This window comes from Eucalyptus grandis, chromosome 2 (genome assembly GCF_016545825.1).
Source record: "Eucalyptus grandis isolate ANBG69807.140 chromosome 2, ASM1654582v1, whole genome shotgun sequence".
NCBI classification, from domain to species: domain Eukaryota; kingdom Viridiplantae; phylum Streptophyta; class Magnoliopsida; order Myrtales; family Myrtaceae; genus Eucalyptus; species Eucalyptus grandis.
Window position 1 is genome coordinate 54009360 of NC_052613.1, and position 20055 is coordinate 54029414.

Here is a 20055-nt window from a genome sequence, read left to right on the forward strand (position 1 = left end):
AATACTCCTAAGGGCACTACAACCAGGGCGCGCTCTTTAAAAAGAATGAACCGGCCTCAAGGCAGGAACTATCAGTTCAAATCAAGTTCTAGCTCGATCCTTTCTGAAATTGAACCGGTTTAATGCGTAGAGAGAGAACGACGGTTTGTCGGCGTGATGATGAGGCTGCAACGTCGGACTCCTCATCGATCTTAGTTGTCTATTAAGTGGTCAGATAATTGTGGCGGGATTGACATCTCGTATCATGATGTTTTTAGGTATAAAGCAATAATTTAACATCCCTGAAAATATGCCCGGATGCCAACCGTCCCATTCGTCCCTCTTACTCCTAGGATAAGGTCGGGCCTATTAAATATCGTCACGATATTGATCAGACATGTCGGATTGGTCATCATATGGAAATGGAGGAGAAAAGATGTGCAGAGAAAATACATAACCATGTCACTTTATCCATTCAAGTTTAATTAGTTCTATCTGTCATATCGAGGGAGTTCAAATAACTTAAAGGATGAAGAATGCCTCGCCAAACAGCACTACGATTTAGGATGAGCAATCGGGTCAATTCAACTCAAGGTCCAAATCAAACCAGTCTTAGGGGCTATTTAGCAACGTGCTAAATAGTACCAGATTCTGATTTTTTGTTCCCGGAGTAGTTTTGGAACGAATCGCGTTTGGTAAAATTTTTGTTCCCGGGAACAGATTTGAAGTAGAATCAAGAATAAAAAATAAAAAAAGTTGATTCTTGTTCCGGGAACAAATTTGAGAATCAAAACCAACTCCTCTTCTTCTTCCCTTTCGTCATCTCGCGACCGCCGTCCACCACTGCCCGCCACCACTGGCCCGCTACCGGTCGCCGCTGGTCGCCATCCGACGAGCTCGCCGGAGGCAAGCCCAGCCACCAGCGAGGCTCGGCCGACAAGGGCCGGCCTCACCGAGGGCCAATGATGCTCTGGTGAGGTCGCCGGCCACAAGAAGAAGAAGAAGAAGAAGAAGAAGAAGAAGAAGAAGAATAGGAGAAAAAGGGAAAAAAAAAAAGGAAAAATGTAAAAAGTTATTTAAAAATTAAAAGAAATTGATTTGGAACAAAATCAATGAACATGGTACCAAACACAATTCTATACCGGAATTAGAAATTTTGGACAGTTACTAAATGGCTTAAAATGTTCAGAATTTATTCCCGGGAACAGAATAAAAAAAAATAATTTCTGATCAGAATCTGTTTCCAGAAACAGAATCATTACTAAATGCGCCCTTACTTGACCGATCCCAAGCCAATTCACACGGGAACTGATTCAGTGCCCAAGTAAAAACTTTGGAAACCAACCTTGGTTGGTTCAGTTCTTGGTTCTCAGCCTAGACTTAGGTTTTAAATCGGTTCAAAATCAAAACCTACAAGTCTCTTAATTAAAACTTTCACAAAAAATAATGAGGCCAAACATCCCAACATAAGCTGGTCATTGAAGTGTCATAATTGAGAACTTCTGTAAAAATGATGCATAAGGTAGAGCAATTAAATAGGAAAAAAAAAATAAGTAGGCCAATTTTGAAGTTGATCGATTCACTTCCTCGTTCCAAAAATTAAGAATTAGCTTTGACAGCTAGAATTGATCTCCCCTACTACGTCCAGGGCGCACTTTAAAAAAGAAGGGAACTACTACCAGTCAAAACGAGTTTTGACCGGTCCGTGTTTCGAAATTGAACCAGCTTAATTATGCCAACGATGAGAGAGAATTCCCAAGATCTAAGATGCAATCTTATTGCGAAAATTGGGCAAAGTGCAGCAGCAATCTCCTCTTTCCATTTTATTCTATTTTCATGGCGGTTGGGGGGTGAAGATTGCATGGAGCGTCCATGGTAATCTATTACAATGAGAGCACTACTGAAATATACTAAATCTCGATCACGAACACGAGAGTCCCTGGCGAGGTCGAAGACGGACGGGCAGTCCTTTGACAGGCGTGGGCATGGGATCGTAGATGATTTTCTCGTTGGGAATCGCCGTGTCCCAATCGAATAAGTTCACTAGATTGTGCAAGAACACGAGCATCTCCACCCTCGCGAACTCCTTCCCCAAGCACATTCTCGGCCCGCCTCCGAACGGGACGAACGAATACGGCAGAGGCCCCGATCCCTCAAATCTGGACTCGTCGAAGCTCGCCGCCCTTGGGTGGAAGTTTAGGTCCTCGTGCGTCACAGCAGCGCTCCAGTACAGCTACATAAGTAAAAAGATCACACAGGCCGTCAGAAACTACCGCGCATGGTCCCATCGGGCACGAACTTGAATCAATTCGATCACCCGTTTTTTCCTATCTCTGACATAAACCAAGAGAAAACGCGACAACCTCGACCGTCACTGGAAGTTAGAAACGGCAATCTACCTTCCAGCCCTTAGGGACGGTGTATCCTTCAAACGTGAAATCGACCACGGCCTCGCGAAAAGAGCCGCCTACCGGCGGGGTCATTCTCATGACTTCGCATATGACATTCCACGAATATTTCATTCTCTGCAAATCGTCCCATTGCAGCAACTCTCCCGGAGCTTTCGACGCTGCGATTTCCCTTTGCTCTAGTGACGGCAACATTGCAAATCACGACGTTAATGAACCATATGAGCATGTCAATCATCAGTCCACGACGAAAGAATGAGTAAAAATGGAGGAAAATGCGTGATTACCTGCAAGAATTTTGTCAAGGACGTGAGGGAGTTCGCTTAGGTACTTGAGGAGCAGCATAAGGGTAGAACTAGAAGTGTCGTGCCCCGCGAACAGGAGGTTCAACATGTTATTTATGATCTCCGCCTCCGGCATGAGCTTCCCGTTCTCGTCCCCGTTCGCCAGCAAGTGGGACATCACGTCTTGGGACGGCCGAGCCAACTTTTGCTCTAGCTCCACCCTTCTCTGCCTCACCAGCGCCCGGAGCTCCTTCCGGATGGAGTCTGTGGCCCTCCTCGCACGGTGAAACCTCGTGCCCGGGAAGTCGAGTGGGAGCGAGATCAGTCCCTTGAGGAACACCTCGAAGTGATGGGCGAGCCTCGTGACGAGCTGCGGGTCCGTGATGCTCATGAACAATCGGCACGCGAGCTCGAAAGTGTACAGCTTCAGGGTGGGGTACGCCTCCACCTGATCTTTGCCTTCACCAACGAGCCAAGTTCAAGCTATGTGAGCAGTTCGCTCGTAACGCGAAAGAGAGAATTTCGAACTCTACCTCAGAAATTGTAGCGGAAAGAGAACTTCTATGATGAGAGCTTCAAATGGTCAGAACATTCTATTCTTTTTCATCTAATAATCCTCATTATACGTAATGAAATTGTGGCTATACGCCATTACTGTGGGGTCTTGAGGTTTGGAAATTGAACAACATTGGGAAATCAACACACGATTTACAAATCATGGGAACGATATCATATGAACAATTAATCATGCGGTTTCTATCATAACAGATTCACATAATCAATTATTGAGATGGATTTGATCTGTATGAGCGGATTTTGTAAGTAATTTTGGAGTTTGATGTACCCTAACCATTCAAATAAGTCGTCAAATGAAAAGCAATAGTTCAATTCCTGTATATTCCACAAGATGTCCTTACAAATTGAACAACATTGAGAAATCAATGCATGATTTTTACATCATGGAAAGAGTATCATATGAACAATTAATCATGTAGTTTCTATCATAAAAGATTCACGTAATTAATACCCGAGATGAACTTGATCTACATGAGCGGATTTTGCAAGCAATATGGGGTTTGATGTACCATAACCATTCAAATAAGTCGTCAAATTAAAAGCAATATGCCAATTTCTATATATTCCACGTGATGTCCTTACGATATTTTTCTTCGTGGGGAATTGTCTTGACTTATTAAAACGGCTCCACTTTATAAAAATCCTCCAAACTGATAATTCAATGGGAAAAAAAGGGTATGAACTAATACGTTTCATAAATCGCCTATCAAATTACTGATTAAGAAAATAATTATAGTTTTGGAGGTAGTGACGATGTCAATCAAGTGATTTGAGAAGTATACGGACGAGGGCGCTCTCAAATATCAACCAGAAGATCTTCTTTTTCTTTACAGTGAATGGCGGCCACATTCTTGTCGTCCGACACAATCCACGATGCTATGGGAAGATACATCCAATCGAAGATACATCCAATCACGACAGATTGAAAGATGGTAAGAGTCTGAATTCCATAAATGTCCGCCAGATACTCGACAACTTCACAGAAATTTCCAAGTTCAAGATTAGACGCAAAGGTATTTCTCGTTTTCAGGAAATTCAATTTCAGATAAAGTAGAACGTCTTTCTGAAGTTTGTTTGTACTGAAAACGAATTGAAAAAATTGGTCTCGTGGTGTGAATCTACTAAAGGTTGCTTGCGTCATTAGAAATGACATGTAATGACGAACGAAAAGGAATCGACATCTTTTTTTGTTTGTTTTGTAATATATAATATGGGAATTTAAATAATAATAAAAAGAGCATTAATGAAGGGTGTGTTTTTTTGGACGCAAATTATTTTCAAAAAATTATTTTCCATTTTTGCGGTGTTTACATTATGGAAATCTAATCGATTTATGAAAAAAAAAAATCATAAAAGTAGCACAATATGTTTGGATTTGAGGAAAATGAGTTCTCCTTTTGATAAGAAGGAAATGACATTTCTTGAACCACAAAACGTATAAAAACTAGTTACTTTCTTTGAAGATGATTTTCATAAAAATATTTTCTTTTATTATGAAATTTTCAATGAAAGATACATCCCTAAATATACTTTGGAGATGACAAACAAGATTTATGGAGAAAAAAATATAAATGAGGGCAACCAAAATAATAATTGATGAGAGATAGAAAGCTAAGAAGCTAGCAAATGGAAAAAATAGGGGAAATGGTTTCATTCATGCTTTAAATGAAAGTCGTTTTCTCCCATTTAAATTTGTTCTTTTCAACCCATAGAAAATGCTTTCCATGAATCGAGCATTTTCCATTGTCCCAACATTAGAAAATTCAAAAAAATTTCCAAAAATGGTCTTCTTCTTTTTTTTTTTCAAAACAAATTGATCCTTAATTATTCTTCCAATTCTGTGATAGTCATTAGGGTTCATCTGAAAGCAAATCAATCGTCGCCGCAAAGAAAATAGCTCCTTCGATCAGAAAAAGAAAAGGAAATAGCTCCAATCGACGGCCTAGAAACCATATGGCACAAAAGCTAAGTAAAAGAATTGGAGCTCACGCACTCACAGATTAACTTCGTAATTATAATTAGCACGTTAATTAGGATAAACTACCAAATCAACTACCAATAATTGACTCAACATGCGCAGCACACCCGACGGGAATGTACAATGCTACTGTCGTACCCTACCGACATCATCAAACGTACCTTGCCACTGAGTCCTGAGATGGTGCCGAGTCACCTCATCCATGGTGCCCACAAACCTCATCAGGGCCTCCGGATTGAAGAAGCTCATCAGCATCTTCCTGTCGGACCTCCCCTCGTCACCGGCCTTGGTTATGAGGCTCGTCCCGATGAGCCTCCGCACCGAGCTCGGCCACCACAGCGCCACCTTCTTGCCCTCGTTCGAGAACAGGAACTTATTACCCGCCGGCCCGCACAAGACCACCATCGGCTCCCCTAGCAGTGAGGTCTTGAAGATGGGGGCGCCATGCTCGCCCATCCGGTCCCGGATGAACTTGCCCAGGTTTCCGTCCCGGCTGGCCTGCAAGAACTCGAGGCTCTCGCCGAGGACCGGCCATCCGAGGCTGCCCGGGGGGAGGTCAGGGCGGGAGGTTTTGGTCTTGAGTTTGGTTCCGATGAAGATGAGGGCAAGGAAGAGGAGGAGGAGGAGGAGAGCTAAGGCTGGGGCTAGGGTTGGGACCTGCATGGTGTGGTCAGAAAGCTCTCAGGGAATGGTCAAGAGAACCACAATTAAGGATGCGAACAGTGAGAATTTCCCCGGACATAGATGAACCTTGAATGATGTCCACGCATCGAGAAGGTTTTTGCGCTCCATCGACATAATTGCTCTGACATCTCCCAAGCTAGACATGAGCAATGGGCAGGGCCGGATTGAAGACGGGCCCTAAAGGAATCTTTACCTTAGCACCCACCCTTGATCTCAAATATATAAATAAAAATTAAATTAAATTAAATTAACTAAATCATTATTTTGTATTATTTTGAATTCCTTATATTAGAATTTAAATGTTATTTATATTTAAATATAATTATAACTTTTTTAATTTAAAAAGTTTGTTATTAAAAAAAAATAACTTTCCTATTTTGAATGTTAGAAATTATATCCGTCTTTATCCCATCTCCTTCATGGGATAATTTTAGCCGGTTTATATCCTCTTTATATCCAATTTTATCCTGAGCAGGTATAAAACGCAAAATAAAATAAATTTTATCCTATTTTGAATTTTATCATAGCTACCAAATGCTGCCTAAATTTTGTAAAAATAAATTGATTTGACTTGTCCGGCTCTAAAAGGAAATTACTTGATTAAACTTACCCAATTTGCAATTCAAGTTTTATAGGGTCGTGCAACCGTGCACTTGAGATGAAGTAATGGAGTCCGCTGCCTCAAGTTGAGACACTGATGTACTAAGTTTAGAAGTAGCAAATTATGTAATGGAAGTAACTTTTACGGTCTCATTTGCTCGTTGCAAAGACAGATAGAGCATCGAGATGAACCACTGCATCATAATCTTCTAAACGTGACATGTTCCCGACAGGGGCGAAACGAGGGGAACATAGTCAGATTCTCAGATCAAGTAAAACTGAACTTCTACGGTATGAATTCCTTTTTCTTGTATATGTTGTCTAGTCGGCTTCGAACATACTTCAGATGAACTTTCGTGGACCAAGTGCCTAGATCTGCGAGACCGATTTCTCATCATGAAGTGTTGAATCCGGAGCTAGAGATTCTGCAAGGTACTTGGTCAGGAATTCTGTACCGACGCAGAGAACTGACTATTTCGCTGATGGAGGGGGCGCGATGTGGAGACAAGAAGCTCGAACTGTTCTTTCATCCCTCCAGTCTGATCAAAGAATGATACAGACGCAGCCTCTACTCGTCTCGCCGTCTTTATAATTCTCGTATATTTCACTGCACGAGGAAACGGAAAATGCAGGAACAATAAGGCTTGATGCAATTCCAGGATATGACACGGAGAGAGAGAGATATGCGAATTGCAGAGTGTGCGACAATGAAAAGAAAAACTGGCAAAGCCATCACGACCTCCACCTATAGAATTTAGAACCAATACATACAGACCTGGAAATGCCGTGCATGTCGATGATTTTAGCAATTGCATGATCAGGGAGCTTTTAAGCATATATCTTCATTCCGACGTGTATTATACATTCTACCCTCTGCCTATCTATATGCATTAAGACTGATTCTTGTTCGACCCAAAAAAGAAAAAAAGACCGATTCTTGTGTTGCAGCTCTCGCTTCCCTCTTTGCCTAGATAAGAGAACCTTCTCTTGGCATTCAAGCAAGTTACATTCAATTTCTTCCGCAGGAGCACAACAGAAAATTGTCCTCAAGTCTGCATGATCCGGGTAACACTTTCTGAGCTAGAGGTACTAGAACTAGGATTCAGCTAATGTGTTTCATCACAATGAAGATGCCCATTTATCTCTGCTCCACATTTCTCAGGCACATCACACCAATGTTGGAAAAGGTCCATTTTGAGAGACAAATTTAAACAGTTCAAGGCCTATCTCTATGATTAATATCATCTTTGCTCGTCTATCCTCTCAAGAAGTCCCAGATTAGGAAATCAAATCGGAACTGCTGTTCATCTCTCGCAACTCTTCCTCCCTTAGACAAGAACTGTACCTCATCACAGATCCTCTAATCGCTCGTTGTTAATGGCCACTATAATGTTTCCCGTAATGTCCTCACATTCATGTAAACAAACGTGAGAACTGATGCTCCTTCCATCAGTACTGGAAAACGCGTGCGCTAGAGAAAGTGAGATCCTTCTCAGTTTAGGCACAATATATCTTACATTTCATCAATTAATCCTTGAGAACAGAGTGAAAATTAACCATTCAAATCCATAACGTGTTCAATAAAAGATCAGAAAGGAAAGAGTGCAAACCTTGACTCGAATTCTCTGACCTCAGCAAGTTCTTTCCCCACGAAATCCATCCACTGGACTTGCTTTTTCCTCGACTCTCTGGTCTCTGAAGTCGACTTCTTGAGACTACTCTTGACACAATTACCGACATCGTGTTGTTGGTGCTGCTGCTGCTCAACTATGCCATCGTCTTTGACCTCGTTGGTCTGAGCACACAACTGATGAGAAGCATCAGGAGAAGAGACAACTGTGGAAGGAGGGACATGAGGGGCATTTTCTAATTTCAGGGGTCCGGGTGTGTAAATATGAGGAGCAGGTTTGCAGAAGCAGATGAAAGGACAATGTAATTTGCAAAACAAAAACCTCATCAAAAAGCTAAAAATCACTGCTCTGCTGATCAAAAACTTGTGTCAACCCATACTACTTCCGAATAAGTAAAGAAGAGGAAAAAGACATTGGAGGAGGAACCGAATACCTGTAGAATTTCAAGAATTGAGCAAGTAGGGGAGGGAAAGAAAAGCTAAGAAGCAGAACATGGAATGCAAATTGCCCAAAAGACCCAAATCGGGAAATCATCACCAGAAGCAAAACGAAATTCAAAGCAAGAGAAAAGAGCTTTCATTTTCCAAGAAAGTAACATCATTTGGTTGTTCTACTGCTGAAAAACCTTAATTTCGTAGGACTCTTAGTGCCCTTCTCCGATCTACAATGGTGGAAACTTTTTGGAGACAACTGGTTTGACCTCGTGGAAGATTACAGTGCCACCCTCTTTGTTTGGGTAGTCCACTCCATTATCAAAGCTGGGAGTGGAAGAAACACATCCCCAACCCGGAAATGGCGAGATCAAGAAAGAACAAAAAGAAGGAAACTGTAGTTGCGAAGTCTAGAGAGGGTGAAAGAGAGAGAGAGAGGACGATGGAAGATCGGGGAGGCAAAGCACAAGACAACTGTCCGCAGTTGGATTCCGCAGGGCTGTCCGTCCCTCCCCGGAAGAAATACCAACAGTAAATTGCCTCTCGTCACTTTGCCGACGAGAACTTTTGGATTAAAAAAGTCGCTTTTCTGAAAAGAAAAATTTTACCAACCAACATGCAGTGGGCATCATTTCTTCGGGTGTGGGTTTCTAGAACCTTTTTCCCTCATGACATCCACGTACCAAGAAGAGAGAGGAGAGACAAGGGCAACCTTCGGACGTTGTACTAGGCAAGTCTTTCGTTCCTGTCCCTGAACACAGTAGCAGCATTTTGCCAATGCCAAAGGATACTGCAACTGCTTCACGAACCATAGCAATTCTCTAAAGACGTTTCATTTTTTGTCTGCCCTCAAGAACTAAAATTGCATCAGCGGCCAGGTGAACATTTTGTGACATATTGCTGTGGCCATTTTCATTATCAGTTAAAGACAAAAAAAGCTGTGTTCTTTCCCTTTAGTGCCTGCTCGGGGGATCTGCTCATCTCGATGAAAATCGGTTTTCGGTGCCCCATTTGTGGGCCACGTGAAGCCTCTGCATGATGCAAGAGAGAGAGAGAGAGAAAGAAGCATATGGCCGAAGTCATCTTCATGCGAATGATTAGCCATCAAAGCTTCCAACTTGTCTCTCGCAGGTGTGCCTTATACATAATACGTAAATGGTCTCGGAATATCAAGTCTCAAAGGGAGAATTTAAGTTTTACTTGCGAAGATTTGGGCGAAAGCGATCTAAGACTTCACTTGAAGACAAAGGAGATGTGATTTTCTAAGACCTTCTTGCCAATGCAAGTTTTCGTTTTCTTCTAGTTTAATTTATTCTTCCTCGGGGGAGCCTCCCTCCCCCCCCAAAGAAAAAAAAGGTGGAAGGGTATAATTTGATAACTTTATTTTTCTTCTACATATACTCCTAGAGGGGAATCTTAGAGAAAGGTGATTGCACCCACTACTTAATTTGTTCATGATCTTTGCGTTTGGGGTGGAATTCAGCAGTAGCTAAAAAGGCAAAGTTGGCATTGCATAACTTAACTTGTTTCTTTTTCGCTCTATCGAATACCAAAAAGAATATGTGATCTTTAATTATTCCCAGTTCCCAAAGATATCATATTAATGTAAACCCTTTCCTTGAAATTTAACATCTGGGTTAGGTAGGACATCAAACGAAGCAAGGTACGAGACGCTGGAGACCACATCATTGTCGAAACCAGTAAAGGGACCAACCTTGTGCAATGAAAATTGGCAAAAAAGTAAAGTGGAGGCTTTGTTAAATTGCCCTTTTTCGATGGATCTGGGAGGGGACATCCGCATGCTACGTTGTACTCAACTGTAGGAACAGCAAGGCTCTCTTTTTCTGTCAGATTTATATATGTGTCCCGAGTATTCAATTTTCAAAAGACACAATAATAAGAGTGGACTTCACTCATTAATCACTGATTTTTATATATTTCAACAATTTGTAGAAGAATTACAGTGAAATACACGTGATTATTTTCAGTTATGGTGGTAATTTCTATTCTCGGTAGGATATACACAAGCATGCGATTACAGTGGAATCACATATTGAGTAGAATCATGTGATTACAATAGTACTTGAGTTTTATAAGGTTGTAAACAACCCATCTAAATTAGGTGATTAAACGGTTATGACTCAAATCAAACATTTGGTAACGCGTATTGCCCTACATTTCTTTGGACAAGTGTTGGCCCTCAAGTCAAAATAAGCTCAACAAGGCATGAGCAACATGGGATATTTACTAGAAAAGTTATAAACTTATTGTACGATGACTAATTTAATCAATAATCTTTCAATTTGACCAATTCAATTATAAGTATTTTGATAACTTGTCAATTATTCATTCCAATTAATTTTAACTGGAAATTATTAATGTAAACGTTGGTCATCCTACATGACACGACAACCATTGAGTAGACAATTTATGTTACCTCTTTTAAAAAAAAAATTATAAAATTTTTGTCTTTATCTTTTCTTCTCTTTTTTTTCCTTTTCTTTTCATTCTTTTTTTTCCCAACTTTGAACTACTGAGCAAGTGATTTCCAACTAAAATTGGCCCGAACAATTACATTGGCAAATTGTCAAAGGGTTTATCATTAAATTGGTCAATTTGAGAGGTTTATGATTAAATTAACCATCATACAATGAGTTTATAACTTTGTTAATAATTTTCTCCGAGCGACATTCTTGGACAACATTTGACGAGGAGATAAATCGCTTGCCACGAGACATTCTGATAAACATATTACTTACACATGCTATCGGTCAACGTTTACGAGAACTAGGAAGAGAAGTTTTCGCTCATGATGACAATCGAGGAGTCTAAAGTCAATTGTATTTGTTGAATCTCATCGATTTCTAGGAGGATCGGACTTAGGAAGTCCTCTTTGGTCCCCCATTTCGAAGAAAACAAAGACTTCATTCTTCAATTCCAAGTATTTCTATGATTCTTTTTGTTTCGGATTCCGCACTTTATTTTAAGTTCTTGTTACCAGCGGAAAATACAGTCAAACCCAAAAGTATGGTTTTCCTTGATTTTTGAGTCGTGAAGGTCATATTTGTTGGGATTTCATGAATCATGTATAAGAAAATTAACGAAATAAACGCAGCGGAAACAAAAGATAAATATTACACATGATTCTCCTTAGGCGTTGTTCGTGCGTTTTAATCAAAAATCTAAACATAAAGGGAGTTAAACGAAATACCTCTCGAAGTGCACTTTGAAACGAGTCGGTTCGGTTGTTCTACAATTTGAGTCCACAAGCGTCGGACCTCTAGTTCGGACACACCAACAACGAACGTCGAACGGAGGAGAGAACTTTCGGATATCCACAACTTCGATCGTGCTAGCAATCACGTGGAAAGAATCCGTCGTATTCTTGATGTATAATAGTCACGGCCCGAACGAGAGAATTGTTTCTCTTCCTCGTGTCTCAAAGACACAAGAACACACGCACACTTTTTCTCAATATTCAGCAACTAGAGAACTCTAAATATTTGTTCATGGTGAAGAGCGGATCCGGAACAAGAAGACAATACACACGAAGTCTTTTTCAATTTTTCAGCAGCACTTTTACACTCGTCCCTCACTCATTTTATATCAAAAATGACCAGCAACGGTTGCTGATCAATGGACGATCAGCAACCGTTGCTGATCGTCCATAGTGGACGATCGTGCATGAGCGGTTGCTCATGCACGACCATCGTGCATGAGCAACCGCTCATGCACGATTGTGGCATGGTGGTCAGCGGTTGCTGACCATCAATGCTACGTGCATAATGGTCAGCAACCGTTGACCATTACGCTTCGTGCATGTGCACGAATTCGTGCACATGCATGAAGCTTTACTTTTTCTTTTTCTTTTTTTTTTAAATTATTTATTAATAAGTTAATTTATGGCATACTACTAACAATCTCCCACTTGCACTAAAGCCAACTTATTTGGTATGTTAACATATATCCACTTTGGGCATGCGTGTGCATCATATGCAAATAGGCTCGTGACTATAATACAAATTAAATTAAATTTCATTTAATTTAATTTCAAATCGACTCAATTCGATTGCAATAATTGCAAACATATTTGCAATAATATTTCTCTTTGTTCCACGTCACTCTAGTTGTTTATGGTGTGTGACATCCCTAGGTTCATCACTAAGCTGGTAGTAAGACTTGTACTAACACATTAGTACTTCCAAAAGAATTAATTGTCCCGATTAATCTTTTAGGTCCTACAAGCCACGATTGACATCTAGCAATATATCATGGCTACCCAGATAGTGTGAATACTTTAAGAACATAATGAACCTGTCGCTTTGGCTACAATGTAATTGAATCCTCTGTCTTACTATGTCCCGATCAAACAAAGACCATGGAATATTTGTCAAGTCATTAATTCGATCATATGCACAAATCTAATTGACATGCATTTTATTCGAGACATAAACAATTTATTCTCGATTACAACCCCCCGGCCGAGGATTTCAATGCAGTGTCACAATTAGATCGCATATGACATCATTATCATACCTTGCATATAACAAGGAGACAGATTCCATATTGCGCACACGTGTAACTTCGTATATGAACAAACTATGACCATCAAGTATAAAGACGGATCGACGACCCGGCATTATGTGCACCCGTGAACCATAGTTGTTCGATACACAAGTTAACACTGTGCCTCGTGTCTAAGGATTATTTGCACAAGACCAAAGCATGAACAATTAGACATTGACCACGCTAAAAGTTTCCATGTCGCTAATCGTTCCATATGCGTCACGTTCAGTGAATTTGTCTAATACAAACACCTGTGTTCTAACTCGGGCATCATAATACCCAATGACATGTGACTCATCATTCCCTTAAGTATCCAATACTTAATGGCGAAGTTAAGAACACACCGGTCTCAACAGGATTATTAATATCCACTTAATAATCCATCGACCGGGAACAATTTAAAGATTCAGTCTAACTATGAACCCGTCACATATATATTCTTGACGTCTCAAGAATAGGTCTAGTTGCAACTGATCTTATGGAATCATTCATCAATATAAAATAATTGGACAAATGAATGAATACGTCGTTGCCATTAATTAAATAATAATAATGAAAGTACAACTGAAATCCCTAATATGTAACTATTACATAGTAGCTTTAGGGCATACATCCAACAATTTCCCGTTGCACTAAAGCCAGCTTGTCTGGTACCTCAAACCCATTTTGTCAATATGTCTTTCAAAAAGCGGTACCGAGGTAAGGCCTTAGTGAAGGGATCTGCCACGTTTTCTGCTGAGGCAATTTTCTGCAAGGCGATATCACCTCTCCCAACAATTTCTTTGATGAGATGGAAGCGTCTCTCAATATGCTTGGACTTCTGGTGAGACCTTGGTTCCTTAGCTTGAGCTATTGCCCCATTGTTGTCACAAAATAATGTGATCGGTTGCTCAATTGAAGGAACAACTCCAAGTTCAGAAATAAACTTCTTCATCCAAGCGGCTTCCTTTGCTGCTTCGAAGCGCCTACATACTCGCCTCGGTGGTGGAATCAGCGCTATACTTTGTTTGGAACTTTTCCAACTAACTGCACCACCATTGAATGTAAAGACAAACCCAGATGTAGACTTATAATCATTAGGATCCGATTGAAAATCGGAATCAGTATAAGCTACAACTTTAAATTCTCCTTCTCCATATATCAAGAATAAATCTTTAGTCCTTCGCAAGTACTTAAGAATATTCTTGATTGCTATCCAGTGCTCTTCTCCCGGATCGACTCGATATCTACCGGGTAATACTTATAGCATGCGCAATATCAGGTCTAGTACATAGCATAGCATACATTATGCTTCCAATAGCGGATGCATATGGTATCTTTGCCATCCGCTCTCTTTCTTCAGGAGTGTTGGGACACATCTCCTTAGAAAGACGGATCCCTTGCCTAAAAGGCAATAATCCTCTCTTGGAACATTGCATGTTAAACCGTGTTAACACTTTGTCTATGTACGTAGATTGTGAGAGGCCAATCAATCGTCTTGATCTATCTCTATAGATCTTGATACCTAAAATGTAGGTTGCCTCTCCTAAATCTTTCATGGAGAATTTCTCAGACAAGAATAGTTTTATTGATGATATCATTGGTACATCATTTCCAATCAAAAGTATATCATCAACATACAAAACTAGAAATGCAATTGCACTCCCACTGATCTTCTTGTATACACAAGGTTCATCCGGATTTTTGATGAAGCCAAACGATTTGACTACCTCATCAAAACGAATGTTCCAACTTACGAGGCTTGTTTGAGTCCATAAATGGATCTCTTAAGCTTACACACCTTCTGTTTTTCACTATTGGATTCAAAACCCTGTGGCTGTTCCATATAGATGTCCTCATCGAGAAAACCATTTAGAAAAGCCGTTTTGACATCCATCTGGAATATCTCATAATCAAGGTGTGCAGCTATAGCCAACATAATCCGAATGGATTTTAGCATGGCCACAGGAGAAAGTTTCGTCATAATCAATTCCTTCTTTTGACGATATCCTTTCGCCACCAGCCGTGCTTTATAAATTCCAATTTGACCTTCAACATTCATCTTCCTCTTGAAGATCCATTTACAGCCAATTGGTACAATACCATCGGGCGAGGTCAGTCAAGGTCCAAACCTCATTGGAATACATTGAATCCATTTCGGATTTCATGGCTTCTAGCCATTTACCGTAATCGATGTCCAACATCACCTCCTCATAGGTTTTAGGATCACCGGGTTGATCACTATCATTCACAATGAATAATGGTTCAATATGATCAACCGAGTGTCTATAACGAGCGAGGTGGGCGAGACGTTCTCGCACTTCTCCTAAGAGGTTGTGTATCGAAGCTCCCACTGAATCGAGAGATTGGTATCTCGAACTCGGTTGTTTGATACTTCATTATTTTCTTCTTGTAAGACTATTTTCCGCCTCAAAGACCACTTTCTTGGACGAACTGATTCTCCAAAAGGAAGCGTGCTTGCATACCAAAATTCTTTGGTCTGAATGAAAATAGAAATAATATCCAAGAGTTTCCTTTGGATATCCAATGAAGCGACCTTGTTCAGATCTTGCCTCCAATTTTTCCATTTTCAGCTTTTTCACAAAAGCTGGACAACCCCAAATCTTAATATGATTAAGACTAGGTTTCCTACTATGCCATATCTCATAGGGCGTAGTTGGAACAGATTTGGACGGCACTCTATTCAGTGTATATACAGCTGTCTCAATGGCATATCCCCAAAGGGATATTGGCAAATCGGTGTAACTCATCATAGATCGTACGATATCTAATAAAGTACGATTTCTTCGTTCGAGATACACCATTATGTTCGGAGTTCCAGAGGTGTCCATTGTGATAAAATGCCATTCTCTTTAAGAAAGTCCAGAATTCAGTACTAAGGTATTCACCTCCTCGATCCGATCGAAGAGCCTTAATACATTTTCCTGTTTGTTTCTCAACTTCAGCTTTGAATTCCTTGAACTTTTCAAAGGATTCAGATTTATACTTCATGAGGTATAAATAACCATACCGTGACGATCATCGTGAAGGTAATGAAGTAATTATAACCGCCTCTAGCGATTCATTAATTGGTCCACATACATCCGTATGTATTAATCCTAATATGTCAAGGCTCGCACTTTGTCCCACAAAGGCGCTTTGGTCATTTTTCCTAGAAGACATGCCTCACAAGTCGAGTATGACTCAAAATTTGAAGGATCAATGTATCCATCGGTACTCAACTTGTTAATTCTCGTCTTCTCCAATATGACCTAATCGGAGATGCCAAACATACTTTTTATTTGGACCGTTTCTAGGGCGTTTATTAGTTATGGCATTTATATCAATTCTATTTTGCTTATTGACATTGGTAATCACATTACCGGACATTGTAATGGTATAAAGATTGTTGGTTAATATGCTAGAACCAACACATATTCTATTATGATAAATAGAACATACATCATCAACAAAAGAAAATTCATAATTCTCTTTACCCAAACGAGGTACGAGATGATGTTCCTAACAGCATTCTTATAATGCAAACAGTTCTTTAATACCATTACATGTCCAAGGCAAACATAAACGAAAAGTCCCTATAGCTAATGCAGCAACTCTTGCTCCATTGGCAAACGTCGGACAATCTCATTTCGCCCTAGCATCCCGCTTATTTCCAGATTCTGCAAAGACATACAAATATGTGAAGTTGCAGCGAGATCTAGAACCCATGAGCTGGATTCAGCACTAACCATAAGATTGGTTTCAATAAGCATAGACACCATACCTTCATAAGGTCGGTTCTTGGGCTTGACCTTCAAGCTCGCGAGGTACCTCTTACAGTTCCTCCTCCAGTGCCCTTTGACACCACAAAGAATGACATTTCCCTTTATCAATCATGGGTTTTGGTTGCACAAAAAGGTTTGGCAGGCCTCTTCCATTTATTCTTCTTTAAAACGATCTTACCCTTTGAAGAAGAAGCCTTAGCCATAGCCACTACATTTGGCCTCGTGTTATGCATTTCCTTCTCATAAACTACCAACATGCTATGTAACTCAGCAAGAGTTTTCTCCATCTTATGCATGTGGAAGTTTTGGACAAAACCAGAGAAGGAATCGGGTAAAGATTGGAGGATCAAATCCACAACTAACTCATTGTCCATAACAAGATTCAGCCTAGCCAATTATTCAATGTGCCAGATCATTTTCAAAGCATGATCATTAACAGATGATCCTTCAGCCATCCTCATACGGTACAATGCCTTAGATATCTCATATCTAGAGGTTCGACCATTCTCATCAAAGTATTCCTTTAAGTGCAAAATGATCGACCCAGCATCTTCCATGGATTCATACTTCTTCTGTAATTCATTATTCATAGAAGCAAGCATATGTGACCTAACTTTTAAGTCATCATCACGCCACTTATCATAAGTGACACGCTCCTCTTGGGTCCCACCTCGGAAAGGAGGTTGGCATCTTTTCATCAAGCACATACCCAATTTTTTCTGAATTGAGAACAATTCTCAAATTCCTCACCCGCCCGGTGAAATTGGGTCCAGTCAAACAATTCTTGTCAAGTATAGAAGCGAGTGGGTTTGTGGTCACCATTTTCAGAGTAATAATATATCTGTTGCAGAAAATAAATTGTTAGCCGTTGTATCTTTCAAAGTAACTATTTCATTTTGGCCTTTAAATGAAATAGATCCTCCCACTAAATTTATATTCGAATCCCATACTCCTTAAGATGGGAAGCGGTAATCTTTGTTGGGTAAAGATTACTAGTGGGGATTGGAGTCCCACTAGTCCAAAGTCCACCTCACCTAACAGTTATTGGTGTCCTATGAACTTAGTGAGTGAACCAGCTTGTTCAACACACCATATGCGAGTCCCAATCATAACTTCGGCCTCTAGACCATGAAAGCCTCACCTAACAGTTATTGGCATCATGATCATAGTTAAGTCTAGCCCATCGTCTCATGCAAGTATTGAAAACACAAATAATTCCCTCACCTAACAGTTATTGGAAATCATTTGGCTCCAACCCCACAGCATCATATGCATAATGGAGTGGTCCAATATTATAAATGGTAATTAACCCCTATGTATCCATAACCGGTTAAATAACCACTATAATATTGGATCAAACCACGACGATGGAAGGCCACGAGTCCGAAACCCATTTCGACTTAATATTCTTTGTAAGGAGATTTGGGTCATTATTAACGGTCTCACTTTGCACATTAACCGGTTTAACATGCACGATACCATAAACACAATAAATAAATAGATATCACATAATATCTATCCTATGTGGTGATCATGGAATTATGGTTCAATGGGTCTCGAGCCAAAGAGACCCATTTAGCCATTTTAATGTTTTAATTATATGGACCTGCTCTTCACTTTTTCTTCAATCTTTGAACTCTTCAAAGACCGGGCCCAAAGAGCTCACCGGTTTAATGGCTCCTCCAATGGCTCCTCCTCTCTTGTAGTATTTACATCAATAATTGAAATACTATACTAAAATTACATTTCATAAAAATAAATATAAAAGGAAGGACGCAGCCTCCATTTAATAATTACATCCCCAAAAGAATACCTGTAATCATCATACATTCATCCATACAATAATCACAACATTTAGGGATTTTTCCATGATCACCACCCTTCCTTATGAGCCATAAATTCAAAATTTAAAGCTCTGGAAGGCATGCATAAAATTCTGCATATCACTTGTAGAATATAAACACAAAGTATAACAAATTACGGATTTTTGATTCAAAATTGATTTAGTTCTAATTTTTGCTTAGTTGATTAAATTTATCATATAAATTAATCAACTTCTATAGGCCACATAAGAGTAAGAGAACCAATTCTCTTAACAAAATAAATTGCCCATTAGAACGCAAAAACATATTTGAACTATAAATCAATTAAACGCACGAAAACGCCTAAGGTTGGCTCTGATACCACTGTTGGGATTTCATGAATCATGTATAAGAAAATTAACGAAATAAACACAGCGGAAACAAAAGATAAATATTACACATGATTCTCCTTAGGCGTTGTTCGTGCGTTTTAATCAAAAATCTAAACATAAAAGGGAGTTAAACGAAATACCTCTCGAAGTGCACTTTGAAACGAGTCGGTTCGGTTGTTCTACAATTTGAGTCCCACAAGCGTCGGACCTCTAGTTCAGACACACCAACAACGAACGTCGAACGGAGGAGAGAACTTTCGGATATCCACAACTTCGATCGTGCTAGCAATCACGTGGAAAGAATCCGTCGTATTCTTGATGTATAATAGTCACGGCCCCGAACGAGAGAATTGTTTCTCTTCCTCGTGTCTCAAAGACACAAGAACACACGCACACTTTTTCTCAATATTCAGCAACTAGAGAACTCTAAATATTTGTTCATGGTGAAGAGCGGATCCGGAACAAGAAGACAATACACACGAAGTCTTTTTCAATTTTTCAGCAGCACTTTTACACTCGTCCCTCACTCATTTTATATCAAAAATGACCAGCAACGGTTGCTGATCAATGGACGATCAGCAACCGTTGCTGATCGTCCATAGTGGACGATCGTGCATGAGCGGTTGCTCATGCACGACCATCGTGCATGAGCAACCGCTCATGCACGATTGTGGCATGGTGGTCAGCGGTTGCTGACCATCAATGCTACGTGCATAATGGTCAGCAACCGCTGACCATTACGCTTCGTGCATGTGCACGAATTCGTGCACATGCATGAATCTTTACTTTTTTTTTTTTTTTAAATTATTTATTAATAAGTTAATTTAGGGCATACTACTAACAATATTTGTCACAGAAAAATCACATGCCATCTTCATCGAAAATCCCAATAGCGCCCCCTAATATGTCCTAAGCACTATACCAAAACAAACATGCAAATTGAATCTGCCGAAAGCACCG

General features: G+C 40.1%; 2 protein-coding genes across 2 annotated transcripts; both read right to left on the bottom strand.

The window, feature by feature from the left end:
- Window positions 1–1754: 1754 nt before the first annotated feature.
- LOC104433765 (beta-amyrin 28-monooxygenase) lies at window positions 1755–6112 on the bottom strand. Its single transcript, XM_010046629.3, has 5 exons — window positions 5976–6112; window positions 5387–5882; window positions 2675–3130; window positions 2379–2566; window positions 1755–2212 (listed from the first exon to the last, which is right to left on the bottom strand). Exons 1-5 carry the CDS (start codon window positions 6051–6053, stop codon window positions 1901–1903), a joined length of 1530 nt encoding a protein of 509 aa, XP_010044931.1. The 5' UTR covers window positions 6054–6112; the 3' UTR covers window positions 1755–1900.
- Window positions 6113–6612: 500 nt separating this feature from the next.
- Window positions 6613–9356, bottom strand: LOC104433766. The gene is made up of 2 exons (XM_010046630.3): window positions 8120–9356; window positions 6613–7116 (listed from the first exon to the last, which is right to left on the bottom strand). Exons 1-2 carry the CDS (start codon window positions 8464–8466, stop codon window positions 7053–7055), a joined length of 411 nt encoding a protein of 136 aa, XP_010044932.1. The 5' UTR covers window positions 8467–9356; the 3' UTR covers window positions 6613–7052.
- Window positions 9357–20055: the final 10699 nt, after the last annotated feature.

Bases quoted from the DNA above. Each gene is read 5' to 3' on its own strand.
- LOC104433765 (XM_010046629.3), bottom strand. From the start codon at position 6,053: ATGTCTAGCTTGGGAGATGTCAGAGCAATTATGTCGATGGAGCGCAAA. The intron at 5,883-5,975 runs GTTCATCTATGT...CACACCATGCAG, and splicing joins ATGCGTGGACATCATTCAAG to GTCCCAACCCTAGCCCCAGC. The intron at 2,213-2,378 runs GTAGATTGCCGT...TTACTTATGTAG, and splicing joins CCGTCCCTAAGGGCTGGAAG to CTGTACTGGAGCGCTGCTGT.
- LOC104433766 (XM_010046630.3), bottom strand. From the start codon at position 8,466: ATGAGGTTTTTGTTTTGCAAATTACATTGTCCTTTCATCTGCTTCTGC. The intron at 7,117-8,119 runs GTTTGCACTCTT...TTCCTCGTGCAG, and splicing joins GTCAGAGAATTCGAGTCAAG to TGAAATATACGAGAATTATA.